This window comes from Rhinatrema bivittatum, chromosome 4, assembly GCF_901001135.1.
Source record: "Rhinatrema bivittatum chromosome 4, aRhiBiv1.1, whole genome shotgun sequence".
NCBI classification, from domain to species: Eukaryota; Metazoa; Chordata; class Amphibia; order Gymnophiona; family Rhinatrematidae; genus Rhinatrema; species Rhinatrema bivittatum.
The window spans coordinates 378,354,831-378,372,769 of record NC_042618.1 but is presented as its reverse complement, the minus strand read 5'-3'; the positions used below and the strand labels follow the sequence as shown (position 1 = coordinate 378,372,769).

Below are 17,939 nucleotides of genomic sequence, written 5' to 3'. Positions count from 1 at the left end.
TCCTCCAGCCCCCTCTTGGGACTTTAATCTGGTTCTCGGTTGGCCCATGAAACCACCATTTGAGCCTCTTCACTCCTGTGATCTAAAATATCTCACATGAAAAGTGATTTTCCTTCTGGCCATCACTTCAGCTCGCAGGGTTAGTGAGTTACAGGCCCTAGTTACCTATCCGCCTTACACTAAACTCCTGCAGGACCAGGCGGTACTCTGCACTCACCCTAAGTTTTTACCTAAGGTAGTTTTGGAGTTTCACATTAATTAATCCATCATACTACCTATCTTCTTTCCCAGGCCCCATTTCAATCCAGGGGAACAGGTTCTGCATACATTGACTGTAAACGGGCTCTAGCTTTTTATCTAGACCATACAATTGCCCACAGGAAGAGCACTCAGTTATTCGTTTCTTTCCACCCTAACAAGTTAGGGCAACCTGTGGGTAAGCAGACTCTCTCCTCCTGGTTGGCGGACTGCATATCCTTTTGCTATCAGCAAGCAGGCATTCCTTTTCAAGACCGTGCTAAAGCACACTCTGTGAGGGCCATGGCAACTTCAGTAGCACACCTACGATCTGTGCCGGTTCCTAACATTTGCAGGGCTGCCACCTGGAGTTCTCTCCATACCTTCGCAGCACACTATTGCTTGGACAAAGCTAGAAGACAGGATTCCATCTTTGGCCGGTCTGTCCTGCATAACCTGTTTCCAACATGACGTACCAACACCCTTCCACCTGCCCGGTGGGGTTCAGGATACCCTCTACCAAATTCCACCCCAGTTGTTGTGCCTGTTGCACGCCGTTGGGTATTTTGGTGCATATTCGGACATCCTAAGCTTGGTACTCACCCATATGTGAGGACTACCATTCTGCTTGTCCTGTGAGAAAGCAAATGTTGTTTACCTGTAACAGGTGTTCTCACAGGACAGCAGGATGTTAATCCTCACGAAACCCGCCCGCCACCCCGCGGTGTTGGGTTCGTAACGTTTTGTTATTTTATTTTTTCGGCACTGCCTGTAGCTTTCAAATAAGACTGAAGGGGAACCCCTGCTGGCTGCAGGGTTAGTGCCATGCTGGGCATGCCCAGTAGGGGCCAGTCAAAGTTCTGGAAACTTTGACAGAAGTTTTCCGTGATTGGGCTCCATCCTGATGATGTCACCCATATGTGAGGACTAACATCCTACTGTCCTGTGAGAACACCAGTTACAGGTAAGCAACATTTGCTATCTCCTAGGTGGACCAGTACCTTGTTTGCTTGTGATGGGTCCATTGCTCCAGAGGTGATTACCTGATGAGTCCCAAAGGGTTCTCCTCCTCGTTTTCCTCTATCCTCACCCTAAATTATGATAAAAGAGGGTTATAAATGGAATATGAGTTTGTGGTTTAGGAAGACTTGATGATGTTCAGAGTGAGGAAACTCACACAAAGATGAGATTTGTACAAAGTTCTCTCAACCTAGCTTGATGGATTCTCAACCTGGGTAACATCAAGCTAGGTTGAGAGAACATTGTACAATTCTCATTTTTTGTGTGAGCTTCCTCCCTCCAAAGGTCATCAAATCTTCACAAGAGTGTACTGTCCTATTTGTACGTCTCACTCTGCATGTCAAAGTGGCCCCTAACCCCTACACTACTGCCTAAAACTCACCTCGAATTACTAGGTGGGCTTCCTATAGAAGTATACATACCTAACTACTAGAAGGGCCTTATAGCTAGTCTCTCTCTCTCTCTCTCTCTCGTGAAATGAGCACTTTGCAGCATTATTGTGGTATTATCGCAAACTGTGAAAAGTTGATGCAATTTGCAGTAATACTTATGCGAAGCGCTAAGATAACACACATTGCGATAAATAGGCTATTACCATAAAACATGCCCTTTTTTATATTGCATGTGATATTTACTGCTTTTTGATAAATCTAGGCCTAAGCTAGGTAAATTGTTTGTTGAAAATTTTAATAAAGCTATTCATATTTTAATAAAGCTATTCATATTTTACTCCATTCGATAATAAAGCTATTCATATTTTACTCCATTCGATAACAGCATTACCTCAATCACCCTGTTGGGTTATGTCGCAACTGCTCTGTTTATTATTGTTATAACTTCAAATTCCTTTTCCATTTCTACTATACAATATGCATGCCACTTGATACAGTTGCTGAAACTTCATGAAATTATTAGGAAAGTCTTTTTTTATTTTTAAAGTTGCATTACTGCTACTTTAAACTCAGGACAGTAGATATTTAATCATTGTCAACTCAAGAGAAGCAAAAATAATTTTAAAATACCCTTTCGAATTATCTTTTCATTAAAGCAAGCCTTCATGGTTGATTAGTAAGAAATAGTCTTTATGTGTTGGAAGAAATAGTACAGATGCTGTTCAGAGATGTGACAGCCTTTTCAGGAAACGAGTTGCAAGTAAGATTAATTCAAAAGATTGAAGATATCTGATCAAAATGTTATTTCTCATCACCATTTTGCACCTTTGTTCTTTTTCCTTGAGCGCAACTAAATCATTGAAAAATCTGGCACTCAAAAGAATATTAGATGTGGTTTGTTTATATTTTGGTAACCAGTTTGAAAGATGACATCATTCATCGATAGTCCTTGTCCCACTACGTGACTAATCTGTAATGACTTCATTATAAGAGACACACTAAGAATTCCATACAGCATGCTACTTCATTTCTTCACTATTTATGGACGTCATTTAAAGATAGGAAATTTAAAGTGGTTCTTTGATAAGAAAAGTAAGTGATACAGTTGGGCACTTCCCAACAAAGTCAGACTACTAAAACAATTTAATAACTAGGCTACAATTAGTTCATTTCAGCTTCATTTCTCATCCATATCTCTAGAATATTTTCTTATTAGGAAAGATATATAGCATATTAAAAACTGATGTTAAAATAATTAAATATAACTAAACCTATAGTATTCAGCAGTTAGAAAAGTAAGGGTAAAGCTGAAATCAAGTAGACCACTGCCACTGGAAGGGAAGATGGGCAGTTATCTATTATTATGTCCTATATTTTTATGGTAATTTTAATTATATTTTTGTTGATATTAATATGTTTTATATTGTTCTGGAAATGTGGATAATTTTCAAAGCCATTTCTGTGGCTAAGACCGCACTCTACCCATTGAAATAGCCTCTTACAAAATGCTGGCCTGATATGCTGGTAAACTTATGTGCACATGGCCTGTATACACATTAGTTTACAGATTGGGGAGAGTTTTACATTTATATGCTTTATTTTGAATTTTCAAAAGTATGCAAGTATTTTTCACCATGTAACTATGCACACATATTAGCAGATCTAACTCTGTGGGGTAGTTTTGATGGGATAAGTCTTTACTCCACTGCAAGCAATTACAAAATTATCCTCAATGTGTATAGTACTGAACAAGGTAAACCTCAATATGTCAATAGCGGGATAAAATTGGTTAGCATGCCTGAAAAGTAGTATGAAGACAATATATTAATAGATCTGCCAAGTGACCCAGTTCAAGGCAGATAACTTTTGGCCAGTCCTGGCTTTTGAGCTCACATCCAGATGCATTATGGTATTTGTAGTCCCCCACCTATCATTTTGAAATTAAGGCTGAGGGAACCATAATGCATCAGGATGGGGTTATCAGAAATCCATGACTGACCTAAAATCTCTTTCTGTGAAAGGTGTCACTTGGCATCTCAGCTTTAAAATGTGAGGTATTTCATCACAGCCCTGAATTTATTGATACTAATTGTAATGGGGAAAGTATGCCTTTTCAGAAAAATGAAGTACTTAGCTTAGCACATCCTCATTATTGAATAAATGGTATAGCAAACTATTCCAGATCTGTCTTCTACTGTCCTGCCACAAATGCTACTTCATTGGCACAAATCTAGCTTTCTTGGACAGATCAGGACTGTTCATGGTGCATTGTAAATTCCAAAATAGTAAGTTATAGCAGAAGCCTGATAAAGTTGCTTCTGAACTAATTCCTACAGTAGCTGGTGCCAGATGAGTTGTCTTTTTTTTATTTTTTATTTTTTTTTAGAAATTGAGTTACTTATTTTATTGTTATAGTCTGTAATAAGCAACATGAAAAAAGATTGCCAAAGCATAAAGCAAATAACACAGTACACCTGTGTGAAATCATGCTAGCCATCCTTGAAATACATTTTACCTAAAATAACATTGTGAACATCTTTAAACTCAGAAACAAAAGGAGACCTGTTTGTGCTATAGACATTGCCAGGGTTATATTTCATATAAACTATATCAGCTTTAGATAAATTGTTTTTTAATAATGGTGGTTTCCCCTCTGTCTTTCATGCAGACACAAAATAGAATGAAGCTGATGGCTGACAATTATGATGATGACCATCACCACCACCACCATCACCACCACCACCACCATCATCGATCTCCTGGGAGGTCACAGCACTCCAATCATAGGCCCTCTCCAGATCAGGTCAGTCATTTCCTTTCTTACCTTCCATGCTTTTTTCCAGTAGACATGCCAGAGCATTTCAGGATAAAATAAATATTCCACAGAAATAATAAACAAGGCTAGCGATATGCACTTTGAAGTAAAACATAGCTGTGGTATGTGTGTCCATCACTCAGATACTAAATGGGTTTCCTCCCTCCTCCCCCCCCCCACCCCTTTCTTCTTTTTTTCCTCTCTGAGATATGTAGTAGAGTAAGAATAAAACTGCAGCTGGATAAATAGAAAACTTTCAAATTACTTCATGGGAAAACCTATGATAAAACAATAAAGTGCTTTCATTCATAAAAACGACATGGAAAAGTATTTGTACATATATTGGGCATATGATAATACATGCAAACAAAGTAAGAATTAGTACTGGCATGAAACGTGTGAGTGACAGCAGCAGTTGTCAACAGTTCAACCTTATCATTATAGAACATAACTTTAAAGTTTATGAAAAATTGATTTATGAATGTTTATGAACTACATGAATAGTCAGTAGCTAGGGATGCAACCATGATTGGCATTACTGCTGATTGGCATTACTGCTATTTCAGCCTGTTGTTTCTCAGAAAAGTTAAATGTCATATCTATGTCACCAAGGATATTTTTTTGCTAGTTCTGAATCAGGCAAAATCTGTCATGAGAACATAAACAGCAACCAAAAGTATACATTAGTTTTTATTTTTATTTCCCTTAAAAAAAAAAAAAAAATAGAAAAGGTGTTTGAAATGTGCTTAACCCAAAAACGAGATACAGGCTAAAATCCACTGTAGTGTATTGTGTGATATAGTACAATTTAATTGCATCCCTCCCATATGGTTGTTTTGGTTATATTTATTACTGGTTGTACAATCAGTGTTGTAGTAGACAAGCAGATAATTGCTAGGTGTCAGATGTTTCTGCCTCAGTGAGCTCCAAGTGCAGCCATCTGGACACCTCCACAATAAATTTTATTGTTTTGTTGCTATTTAAGAAGGATGTGTTTCCAAACAGGAATTCAGGGCCTTTTGTTCTTTTAAACACTGAGTGTGCACTTCCATAGTATCACTTCCCTGCATAAAATACTTTAGAAAGTGCTCGCCAAAGGCAGAACAATTTACTAAACATTTTGGGTAAGCTAAGGTTGTCAGTAGTCCTCAGTATTTACATTTGTACATATTCATAATCTTTGTGAACTAACACAGCAACCACATTATTTTATTGAAATTTGTACATGATATAATCAATATTCTGTAGAACAATCAGACCTTATTCATTTTAAACATGTGATAGTGTTTAAAATGATCTTGCTGTTGTAATTCTATTGGTTGAGTTCAGATTATTTTTCTGCACAAAAACAGTAATGTCTTCAATTTATGTTAGTCTTGCACACAGCTGCCAAGGCAGTGGTAAACAGCAGGAAAACATCCACTTTTATTAGAGGCATAGTAAGGCATTGTTGATATCTACACCTACAACAGTGACTGAACATAATAGGTCACTAGTTCTAAAGAGAAATTAATTTGTTTCTCACAGGACAAGCAGGATGGTAGCCCTCACATAGGGGTGACATCACAGGATGGAGCCCAATCATGGAACACTTTTGTCAAAGTTTCTAGAACTTTGACTGGCACCTACTGGGCATACCCAGCATGGCACTAACCCTGCATCCAGCAAGCATCCCCCTTAAGTCTCTTTTTTTCCGTGCAGCAGTAGCCATGCAGGTAAAGGAGCTCTCTAGAGATTCCTGACAGGAATTTTCCTCACAGAACTTCTCCTTGGCTTCCCGGTTATCCTCGTGCTGCAGGCGACGTTTTCTGCTGGTGTGGCAGAATTATCTTCAATCTCTCCCACATCAGGCACGCAGCTTTGTAGTGAATGATTAAATTTGGGGGTGGGGGGAAGTGCTTCTCGTTATTTTATTGTAGTTCTGTTCTGAGGAAGGCTTAGACCTCAGCCTTCCTTAGTGTTGTATTACTAAGGTTGTACAAACTTAATAAAAATTGTTTAGACAAAAAAAAAAAATTTCAAAAAGATTCTACCCCATAGGGGTCACCCTATCGATATCCGTACTCCGCGGTCGAAAGGTAAGGCTTTACCCTCATTTGCGGTCGATTCCCATCTAGTTTTTCTTTCGGGGCCTACTGGCCATCAACCACACCGCGGCTAAATTTTTGTCGAAGCCATGGCGTCGGGTTTTCGTCGGTGCCCCGATTGTCTTCGGACAATGTCCATCACAGACCCGCATAGAGTTTGTGTATTGTGCTTTGGGTCCGACCATGACACCCTAACTTGTACCAAATGTGCCCAAATGACGCCGAAGGGCCATAAAGCCCGCTTAGAGAAGATGGAGTTTTTTTTTCATTCAAAACCCCCGACTCCATCAACCGCTTTGACTTCGTCTGAGCCGGTGCCATCAACCTCTCACCAGCAGCGGGACACCGGTGCTGCCCGACCAACATAGACTACTCTGAAGGGGTCAACTTCTTCCTCATCGCCTCAGGAGACCGAGGAGAACATCGTGAAAAGCGTCGACACCGGCAGTCCACTGATCCAGGCAAGCTCTTGGCATCGGCGTCGACAGAGCCACAACAAAAATCCTGTCCAGAGAAGGTCCCATCCTCCTCTGTGACCAGGTCACCGAGGCATTCCCCACCTTTATCGGCGCAGGGAGCCGCGACTCTAATTTTACCAATGGACCCTCCAGCTACGCCTCTATTGCCTCCTACTCCGGAACCGGAGTTACATGCCCCAGGCTTCCGTGAGGAATTGGATCAGATGATCCAAGAGACCGTCGGATAAGCACTGCAGGGATTCCAGCCTTGATCAACACCGGTGCCCGAGCCGGTCACCGATCCGATTCCCATGGCACTCTCACCGCTACTGGGTAAACTGGATGCATTGATCCAGTGCCCTTCCATCGCTAGAACCAAGGACACTGGTATGTCCTCTTCCTTCAACGCTGATACCTTTGTCATCGGAAGGCGAAGAAACACCGATACCCATACCGCCGTCTGGAATTCTGCCACTGACTCATCCATCGATGTTGCCGGTTCCATCAGTGCCACCATTGATGCCTTCGGTGCCTCCATCGATGCCTAGGCCTGGCCCTTCAGGAATAACGCCATTTCTTCCCTCTGAAGACCCTCAGGGAGCTGGTGATTATGATCCTTGGACTAATGATTCTTCCCAGGATACAGATGATCTGCCTTCAAAGCCCTCTCCTCCTGAAGACAGAAAGCGTTCTCCTCAAGAGGATCTGTCCTTTATTAACTTCATTAAAGAAATGTCTGAGATAATTCCATTTCAGCTTCAGACAGAAGAGGATTCAAGGCACAAGATGCTGGAAGTACTCCAGTTCCTTGATGCTCCTAAGGAAATCATGTCTAGTCCTATTCATGAAATCCTAATTGATCTTCTAAAGAGGAATTGGGAGCACCCAGGCTAGGTTCCGCCTGTCAACCGTAAGACAGATGCCATCTATCTTGTACAGTCAACTATTGGGTTTCAAAGATCACAACTGGATCATCACTCAGTGGTTGTGGAATCAGTCCAGAAAAAGGCAAGGCGTTCCAAACCTCATTCTTCCATACCTCCAGGGAAGGACCAAAAATCCCTAGATGCTTTTGGCAGACGGGTCTTTCATGGCTCAATGCTTATATATCACATTGAGATTCCTACCAGTTATAATGACCCAGTATAACAGAAACATTTTTAAGAAGATCCAGGATTTATCTGAATCTTTACCTGACCAGTTCCAGGATGAGCTTAATGCTCTGGCTCAAAAAGGCCTGGATGCAGGCAAGCATCAGGTTCTCGCTGCATATGACATATTTGACACTGCTTCTAGGGTGTCCACAGTGGGGATTAGTGCAAGAAGGTGGGCCTGGTTGAAATCCTATGACCTAAGACCAGAGGTACAGGACAGGTTGGCTGACCTGCCCTGTGCTGGTGATAATCTCTTCAGAGACAAAATCCAGGAGACCATGGCGCAGTTAAAAGGAATACAACAAGTGATGTTATCAGATTTGTGGATGATACAAAGCGGATTGTGATACATTACAGGAGGACCTTGCAAGACTGGAAGATTGGGCATCCAAATGGCAGATGAAATTTAATGTGGACAAGTGCAAGGTGTTGCATATAGGGAAAAATAACTATTGCTGTAGTTACACAATGTTAGGTTCCATAGTAGGAGCTACCACCCAGGAAAAAGTTCTAGGTATCATATTAGATAATACTTTAAAATCGTCGGCTCAGTGTGCTGCAGCAGTCAAAAAAGCAAACAGAATGTTAGGAATTATTAGGAAGGGAATGGTTAATAAAACGGAAAATGTCATAATGCCCCTATATCGCTTCATGATGAGACCGCACCTTGAATTCTGTGTACAATTCTGGTCGCCACATCTCAAAAAAGATATAGTTGCGATGGAGAAGGTACAGAGAAGGGCAACCAAAATGATAAAGGGGGTGGAACAGCTCCCCATATGAGGAAAGGCTGAAGAGGTTAGGGCTGTTCAGCTTGAAGAAGAGACTGCTGAGGGGGGATATGATAGAGGTCTTTAAGATCATGGGAGGTCTTGAATGAGTAGATGTGAATTGGTTATTTACACTTCCAGATAATAGAAGGACTAGGGGGCACTCCATGAAGTTTGCAAGTAGCACATTTATGACTAATCGGAGAAAATTCTTTTTCACTCAACACACAATTAAGCTCTGGAATTTGTTGCCAGAGGATGTGGTTAGTGCAGTTAGTGTAGCTGGGTTCAAAAAAGGTTTGGATAAGTTCTTGGAGGAGAAGTCCATTAACTGCTATTAATCAAGTTGACTTAGGGAATGGCCTCTGCTATTACTGGCATCAGTAGCATGGGATCTTCTTGGTGTTTGGGTACTTTCCAGGTTCTTGTGGCCTGGTTTGGCCTCTGTTGGAAACAGGATGCTGGGCTTGATGGACCCTAGGTCTAACCCAGCATGGCAATTTCTTATGTTCTTATGTTCTTAAAAGTTAGGAGAGTATAGGGGAGTAAGTTTTCAGTACAATACTTTACTGCAAAGGTAAACTGGAGTGTAGTTTTAAATGCATAAGAGATATTTCAACTACACACACAGTTTTTGAAAATGTAAGATATGCCTGTAAGGCCCTCTGAAATGCCTTTTTTTATGTAGACGTGTTATGAAACTATGACTGACTTACATGAGAACTATTTTTACCCATGTAACAGGTGAAGTCTTTGAAAATGTAACCAGTGATGCAGATCTTCAGTAAAATTAAAGCACCCTAGGGTTAGACTAATGTATCCAAGAGAAAAGTAAACTGGGTATAATTCTACAACGTTCTTTGCCTTTTGATATTTTAAATGTTGTTTAGGCGTTCATATTTGTAGTATTTAATAATATATCTATTCCTATAGATTCCACTGTTTAAGCTGTAAACCGGTGTGATAAATTCAGTTGAACATCGGTATAGTAAAAACAAATAAATATCAGTTTCTGAAATACAATAAAGTTTGTAGATTAAAGTGAATTTCTGGAACAGCAAAAAGAGGCAATTACTCTTCTCTACAACAGTAATTTAATTTTAAGATTATATTTTTTATGTTTTTAATGTTGATTACTTAACTATGATACTGTAGCATGTAGCTGGCTTACACTTTAAAGAGGACTAAAATGTTTGCACTGCAAATTTAATTTCACGGATCATTTCAAGTAAAAAGCTTAGAGGTTTTATTTTGTTTAAAAACAGTTTCACAAATTGCAAAGCATAAAAATAAAAATTCTTGGCTTCTGTTTTACGTCTTTCAAGAATTTTTATAATTTATGAAGCCTATTGGAATAAAAAGAAAAAAACAAGAATTTAAAGAGGAATAAAATGGAGGCTGAAGGATGGTCATTTCACTTTCCCCATTGCTTCCATCTCTCACGCTTGCACCCCTTCTGTCTACCCCAGGAAAGGAGAACTTATTATAATCAAGTTCTCATGGAACACCCATTTTCATATCAAATTGTACTAAAAAGTGCACAAAATGTTTACATGTAGAGTCTATTGTTTGTAGTAAAAACATTATAGGCCAGTGAATACATGTTTAAGAAACCATGTGTAGACAATAGAGAGAAACTTGAGTGTAATATTATTAAAAATATAGATCAGGCGATAGTCTTTATTTTGCTGATGGGCAAGTTATGCTTAGATTTACTTAAGATGTTAATTTGACAAAAGCATGCAAGCACATGAAAGGGAACTGAATTAACCCTGGCAGGTGAAGCCTTCCATTGAAAGGAGAATGCCATGGCATCTTAAATTGTTAGGTTTCTCCAGAATTTCTGCTGATAAAGTATTTTTGTAGAAAACATTTATCCCATCAGTGGATTTAGTATCACCTTTTTGGAATGAAGATGTTATTATTGTTGTTGTTAGTAGTAGTAGTAAAACATAGGGATGCATACTTCTACTTCTTGTTTGAAGTTGCATACTACATTAAGGGTCAGTTTTCTAGGTTTCCCAACTCCCATACATACAGAATAAGAGAAAGATCTTAGTAAATCAGGCCATAAGGTATCTGTGTCAGTTTGTTTTTAAAACACAATTTGTATTTGAATATTCACATACACCAATTTTCCAGAGAGACAGCTGTGCTGCCTAACATATTCTCTTTCTCATAGTCTTCTTGTTTCAGTTCCAGAGAATTAAAACTTTGTCAGTCAATGACTTGTATGTGATACTTTTTTTATTGGACTAAATACATTTGTGAATAGCTTTTTCAGGACAGGCCAAAACATGTTTGTTGATCTTTACCTCTAACTAATTCAGCAACTATTCTACTTTATTTCATTTGGAAATAAATTTTTTGTGAAGCACTGGCTCAGTGTGATAGAGGCACAGGGGAAGGTGGAGAAGCAGTATAGTCAGACAGGCCCATTTCCAGGCTAATCCATACCTACGTAGCCCACGGGATGGGGACAGCCATAGAGGAGGGAGAAAATGTAGGTTTCCCAAGGGAGGAGGAATTAGGCCTCCTCAGACGATACAGCTGGCTGTCCATGTGAGAGCTCAGGAAAGCTCCTGCTGCTCCAGTGCACTTGGAGGAAATTAACCTGTTTACCAATTAGTCTTCAGTTCACCTAGTCCTTCTCCAGGCCATCAAGTCCCTCCTGGTTCTTCAACCTGAATTCCCCCAGTTTACCCAGATCTGCCCCCATCAGTTCTATACAAAAATATATTTATTATCACTTAGGCCAGATAATTAGCAGGGGTAAAAATCTGCAAGTAAGTTGGAAAAAGTACACGCGTACATATCTTTTAAAAATGCAACTTATATGTGCATGTGTTGGCCCTACCCCAGTATACCCCTAGACTACCCCATTTTTACACGTGTATATTCCCACGCAGAGGTGAATAAGCTTGCATACATGCAGCTTTTATAATGAATATTCATGTAGAAGTTACTTACATGTGTATATGTTCATTTTTGTGCGCATAACACTAATACAATTACTTTTTTAAGCATTTGCATGCACATAGGATGCACATAGGGAAGATAACTTTCAAAGAACTGCACAAGGCTCTATATTTATTTATTTTATTTAGAAACTTTTATATACCGGCATTAGTGGGTACATCATACCGGTTCACATAATAACTGAAAGTTTGGAAAATACATTTCAACAGGGAGAAAGTAACTGGGCAGGGGATAAAATAAATAGGCAGTAGGAAAGATAGTTAAAAAACAAGAAAGTCATAACCAGAGAATACAGGTTATAATTTACAGTGATAGTCTCCTTAATATAAGGAGAGGGCAGACCCCTGAAGGGGGAACTGTGAGGGGAGATGGAGAAGGGTTATTCTGGGTAGGCATAAGAACATAAGAACATAAGAAAATGCCATACTGGGTCAGACCAAGGGTCCATCAAGCCCAGCATCCTGTTTCCAACAGTGGCCAATCCAGGCCATAAGAACCTGGCAAGTACCCAAAAACTAAGTCTATTCCATGTAACCATTGCTAATGGCAGTGGCTATTCTCTAAGTGAACTTAATAGCAGGTAATGGACTTCTCCTCCAAGAACTTATCCAATCCTTTTTTAAACACAGCTATACTAACTGCACGAACCACATTCTCTGGCAACAAATTCCAGAGTTTAATTGTGCGTTGAGTAAAAAAGAACTTTCTCCGATTAGTTTTAAATGTGCCCCATGCTAACTTCATGGAGTGTCCCCTAGTCCTTCTACTATCCGAAAGAGTAAATAACCGATTCACATCTACCCGTTCTAGACCTCGCATGATTTTAAACACCTCTATCATATCCCCCCTCAGTCGTCTCTTCTCCAAGCTGAAAAGTCCTAACCTCTTTAGTCTTTCCTCATAGGGGAGTTGTTCCATTCCCCTTATCATTTTGGTAGCCCTTCTCTGTACCTTCTCCATCGCAATTATATCTTTTTTGAGATGCGGCGACCAGAATTGTACACAGTATTCAAGGTGCGGTCTCACCATGGAGTGATACAGAGGCATTATGACATTTTCCGTTTTATTCATCATTCCTTTTCTAATAATTCCCAACATTCTGTTTGCTTTTTTGACTGCCGCAGCACACTGAACCGACGATTTCAATGTGTTATCCACTATGACACCTAGATCTCTTTCTTGGGTTGTAGCACCTAATATGGAACCCAACATCGTGTAATTATAGCATGGGTTATTTTTCCCTATATGGATCACCTTGCACTTATCCACATTAAATTTCATCTGCCATTTGGATGCCCAATTTTCCAGTCTCACAAGGTCTTCCTGCAATTTATCACAATCTGCTTGTGATTTAACTACTCTGCACAATTTTGTGTCATCTGCAAATTTGATTATCTCACTCGTCGTATTTCTTTCCAGATCATTTATAAATATATTGAACAGTAAGGGTCCCAACACAGAACCCTGAGGTACTCCACTGTCCACTCCCTTCCACTGAGAAAATTGCCCATTTAATCCTACTCTCTGTTTCCTGTTTTTTAGCCAGTTTGCAATCCACGAAAGGACATCGCCACCTATCCCATGACTTTTTACTTTTCCTAGAAGCCTCTCATGAGGAACTTTGTCAAACGCCTTCTGAAAATCCAAGTATACTATATCTACCGGTTCACCTTTATCCACATGTTTATTAACTCCTTCAAAAAAGTGAAGCAGATTTGTGAGGCAAGACTTGCCCTGGGTAAAGCCATGCTGACTTTGTTCCATTAAACCATGTCTTTCTATATGTTCTGTGATTTTGATGTTTATAACACTTTCCACTATTTTTCCTGGCACTGAAGTCAGGCTAACCGGTCTGTAGTTTCCCGGATCGCCCCTGGAGCCCTTTTTAAATATTGGGGTTACATTTGCTATCCTCCAGTCTTCAGGTACAATGGATGATTTTAATGATAAGTTACAAATTTTTACTAATAGGTCTGAAATTCATTTTTTAGTTCCTTCAGAACTCTGGGGTGTATACCATCAGGAGTGTTTTTAATTTCTTTTTGAATTTGATTGCACAGGGTTCAATGCGCATGTAGTCAGGTAGGGAGTTCCAAAGAGCTGGACCGGCAATAGAGATAGCACGGTCGCGGGTAGTGGAGAGATGAGCCATTTTCAGGGATTGGACATGTAGGGTGCCTTTGTTGGTAGATCTGGTGGCTCGGGCAGGGGGGCAGTGAAAGGTAGGTCGAGCCAGTTGGAGTTGTGGGTGTGGATGGACTTGTGTATTATGGTCAACGTTTTGTAATGTATACGGGACAGGATGGGGAGCCAATGTAAGTCCTTAAGGATGGGGGTAATATGGTCGTGTTTGCGTGCGTTAGTAATGAGTCTTGCAGTAGCATTTTGCAGTAGTTGAAGGGGTTTTATTGAGGACAATGGGAGCCCTAATAGGAGCGCATTACAGTAATCTAGTTTGGAGGTGAGAGTGGCTTGAATCACTGTACGGAGGTCATGGGTGTAGAGCAGGGGTCTGAGTTTCTTTAGTACATTGAGCTTGAAGAAGCCCGCTTTAAGGATGGAATTGATGTGAGGTTTCATGCTAAGATTAGGATCAAGAAGGACTCCGAGGTCCCTAATGGACGGTTGGGCTGTGAGGAGGTTAAGTTTAGGGTCGTTAGGTGGGAGGTCGGGGGGATGTGAGGAGATGTAGAGGAGTTCCGTTTTGTTCGTGTTGAGTGCAAGCTGAAGGTTGGAGAGGAGTGCGTTGATGGCTGCAAGGCACTTTTCCCAGTGCTCCAGGGCGTCAGATATAGAGTTGTGAATGGGAATGATGATCTGTACATCATCAGCATAGAGATAGAATTTGAGTTTAAGGTCGGAGAGGAGATGGCAGAGAGGGATGAGGTAGATATTGAAGAGGGTAGATGAAAGTGATGAACCTTGCGGGACTCCTTGTTGTAGGGGGTATGCGGCAGATAGGTTGTTTCTGATTTTAACAGAGAACTTTCTGTTAGAGAGATAGGATTTGAACCAGGCTAGAGCTATTCCTGAGATGCCGATGCTTTCTAGCCGTGTCAGGAGGTGGTGGTGGCTGATGGTGTCGAAGGCCGCTGAGATATCGAGAAGGGCGAGGAGGTAACTGTGACCTTGTCCCAGTCCTCTGAGAAGATAGTCAGAGAGGGAGAGCAGTAAGGATTCGGTATTAAAATGTTTTCTGAATCCAAATTGGGAAACATGGAGGATATCATGATTTTCTAGGTAGTCCATGAGTTGTGAATTGACCACCTTTTCCATAAGTTTGGAGATAAAAGGGAGGTTGGAAATGGGGCGGAAGTTGGAAGGGTCTTTCGGATCTAGGGAGGGTTTCTTAAGGAGGGGTTTGACAACAGCGTGTTTGAGGGAATCTGGGACTACCCCATGGGTGGTGGAGCAGTTGATAATATCTGCTATGGTATTGGATATGCTGTTGGGGGGCATTTATGGGGCTATATGCATTTATGGGGCTATATACAAGTACACACATAGGGCTTGATTTTAAGAAAATAAGAAATTGCCATGCTGGGTCACACCAAGGGTCCATCAAGCCCAGCATCCTGTTTCCAACAGAGGCCAAACCAGGCCACAAGAACCTGGCAATTACCCAAACACTAAGAAACATAAGAACATAAGAAAATGCCATACTGGGTCAGACCAAGGGTCTATCAAGCCCAGCATCCTGTTTTCAACAGTGACCAATCCAGGCTGTAAGAACCTGGCAAGTACCCAAAAACTAAGTCTATCCCATGTTACCATTGCTAATGGCAGTGGCTATTCTCTAACAGACCGATACAGTACAGTGTGCTCCGACGGAGCGCACTGTTAGCCTGCTCTTGGACGCGCATTTTCCCTAAGAAGATCCCATGCTACTGATGCAATTAATAGCAGTGGCTATTCCCTAAGTAAACTTGATTAATAGCCGTTAATGGACTTCTCCTCCAAGAACTTATCCAAGCCTTTTTTGAACCCAGCTGCACTAACTGCGCTGACCACATCCTCTGGCAACAAATTCCAGAGTTTTATTGTGCATTGAGTGAAAAAGAATTTTCTCCGATTAGTCTTAAATGTGCTACTTGCTAACTTCCTGGAGTGCCCCCTACTCCTTCTATTATTCGAAGGTTTAAATAACCGATTCACATCTAATTGTTCAAGACCTCTCATGATCTTAAAGACCTCTATCATATCCCCCCTCAGCTGTCTCTTCTCCAAGCTGAACAGCCCTAACCTCTTCAGCCTTTCCTCATAGGGGAGCTGTTCTATCTCCTTTATCATTTTGGTTGCCCTTCTCTGTACCTTCTCCATCGCAACTATATCTTTTTTGAGATGCAGCGACCAGAATTGTACGCAGTATTCAAAGTGTGGTCTCACCGTGGAGCGATGTAGAGGCATTATGACATTTTCTGTTTTATTAACCATTCCCTTCCTAATAATTCCAAACATTCTGTTTGCTTTTTTGACTGCTGCAGCACACTGAGCCGACAGTTTTAAAGTATTATCCACTATGATGCCTAGATCTTTTTCCTGGGTGGTAGCTCCTAATATGGAACCTAACATCGTGTAACTACAGCAAGCGTTATTTTTCCCTATATGCAACACCTTGCACTTGTCCACATTAAATTTCATCTGCCATTTGGATGCCCAATCTTCCAGTCTTGCAAGGTCCTCCTGTAATGTATCACAATCCGCTTGTGATTTAACTACTCTGAATAATTTTGTATCATCCGCAAATTTGATAACCTCACTTGTCGTATTCCTTTCCCGATCATTTATATATATATTGAAAAGCACCGGTCCAAGTACAGATCCCTTAGGCACTCCACTGTTTACCCTTTTCCACTGAGAAAATTGACCATTTAATCCTACTCTCTGTTTCCTGTCTTTTAACCAGTTTGTAATCCATGAAAGGATATCGCCTCCTATCCCATGACTTTTTAGTTTTCTTAGGAGCCTCTCATGAGGGACTTTGTCAAACTCCTTCTGAAAATCCAAATACACTACATCTACCGGTTCACCTTTATCAACATGTTTATTAACCCCTTCAAAAAAATGAAGCAGATTTGTTTGGCAAGACTTCCCTTGGGTAAATCCATGTTGACTGTGTTCCATTAAACCATGTCTTTCTATATGCTCTACAATTTTGATCTTGAGAATAGTTTCCACTATTTTTCCCGGCACTGAAGTCAGGCTCACTGGTCTATAGTTACTGGATCGCTCCTGGAGCCTTTGGCCACCCTCCAATCTTCAGGTACAATAGATGATTTTAATGATAGGTTACAAATTTTAACTAATAGATCAGAATTAATGCTTGCTCCGGGGCAGGCCTTAATCTTTGAAAGTAAAAATGTGTGCATCAGGCGGTTTTTTTTATTTGCATTGGGGTAATAGCTAATAGCCTCATCAACATGAATTTACATGTGGTGAGTGCTATTAGCTACGTGCTCCATAAAACGCCTCCCCAGGCGTCTGTTTGCTTTACAATGTGAACCGATGTGATATCCCTGATGAATGTCGGTCTATAAAAACTTTAAATAAATTAATTAATTAATTAAACAAGAAATTTCATTTTTTAGTTCCTTCAGTACCCTAGGATGCATACCATCCAGTCCAGGTGATTTGCTACTCTTTAGTTTGTCAATCTGACCTACTACATCTTCCAGGTTCACAGTGATTTCGTTCATTTCATCTGACTCATCACCCCTGAAAACCATCTCTGGAACTGGTATCTCCCCAACATCTTCATTAGTAAACAAGGAAGCAAAGAATTCATTTAGTATTTCTGCAATGGCCTTATCTTCCCTAAGAGCCCCTTTAACCCCTGGGTCATCTAATGGTCCAACCGACTCCCTCACAGGTTTCTTACTTCAGATATATTTTTAAAAGTTTTTATTATGGGTTTTTGCCTCTATGGCCAACTTCATTTCTTTGTTTAAAATTAGGTTTGACATGTGTAAATGCACTTTACTCATGTAAGTGGGCTTTTGGAAATTGCTGTAATATGTGCCATTGGAT

The 17,939-nt window shown here is 40.5% G+C and overlaps 1 protein-coding gene across 5 annotated transcripts in view; it reads left to right on the top strand.

Moving 5' to 3' along the window:
- ERC2 (ELKS/RAB6-interacting/CAST family member 2) overlaps positions 1 to 17,939 on the top strand; it is a 1,638,183-nt gene that overhangs the window by 1,228,205 nt on the left and 392,039 nt on the right. For all 5 annotated transcript variants that reach the window (XR_003856601.1, XR_003856602.1, XR_003856603.1 and 2 more), the window contains one exon: positions 4,318 to 4,452. Coding sequence is in view for 1 of the 5 variants with exons in the window: in XM_029600911.1 (XP_029456771.1) it covers positions 4,318 to 4,452 (135 nt within the window). In the remaining 4 variants the exon portion in view is untranslated. The remainder of the gene's footprint in view (positions 1 to 4,317; positions 4,453 to 17,939) is intronic.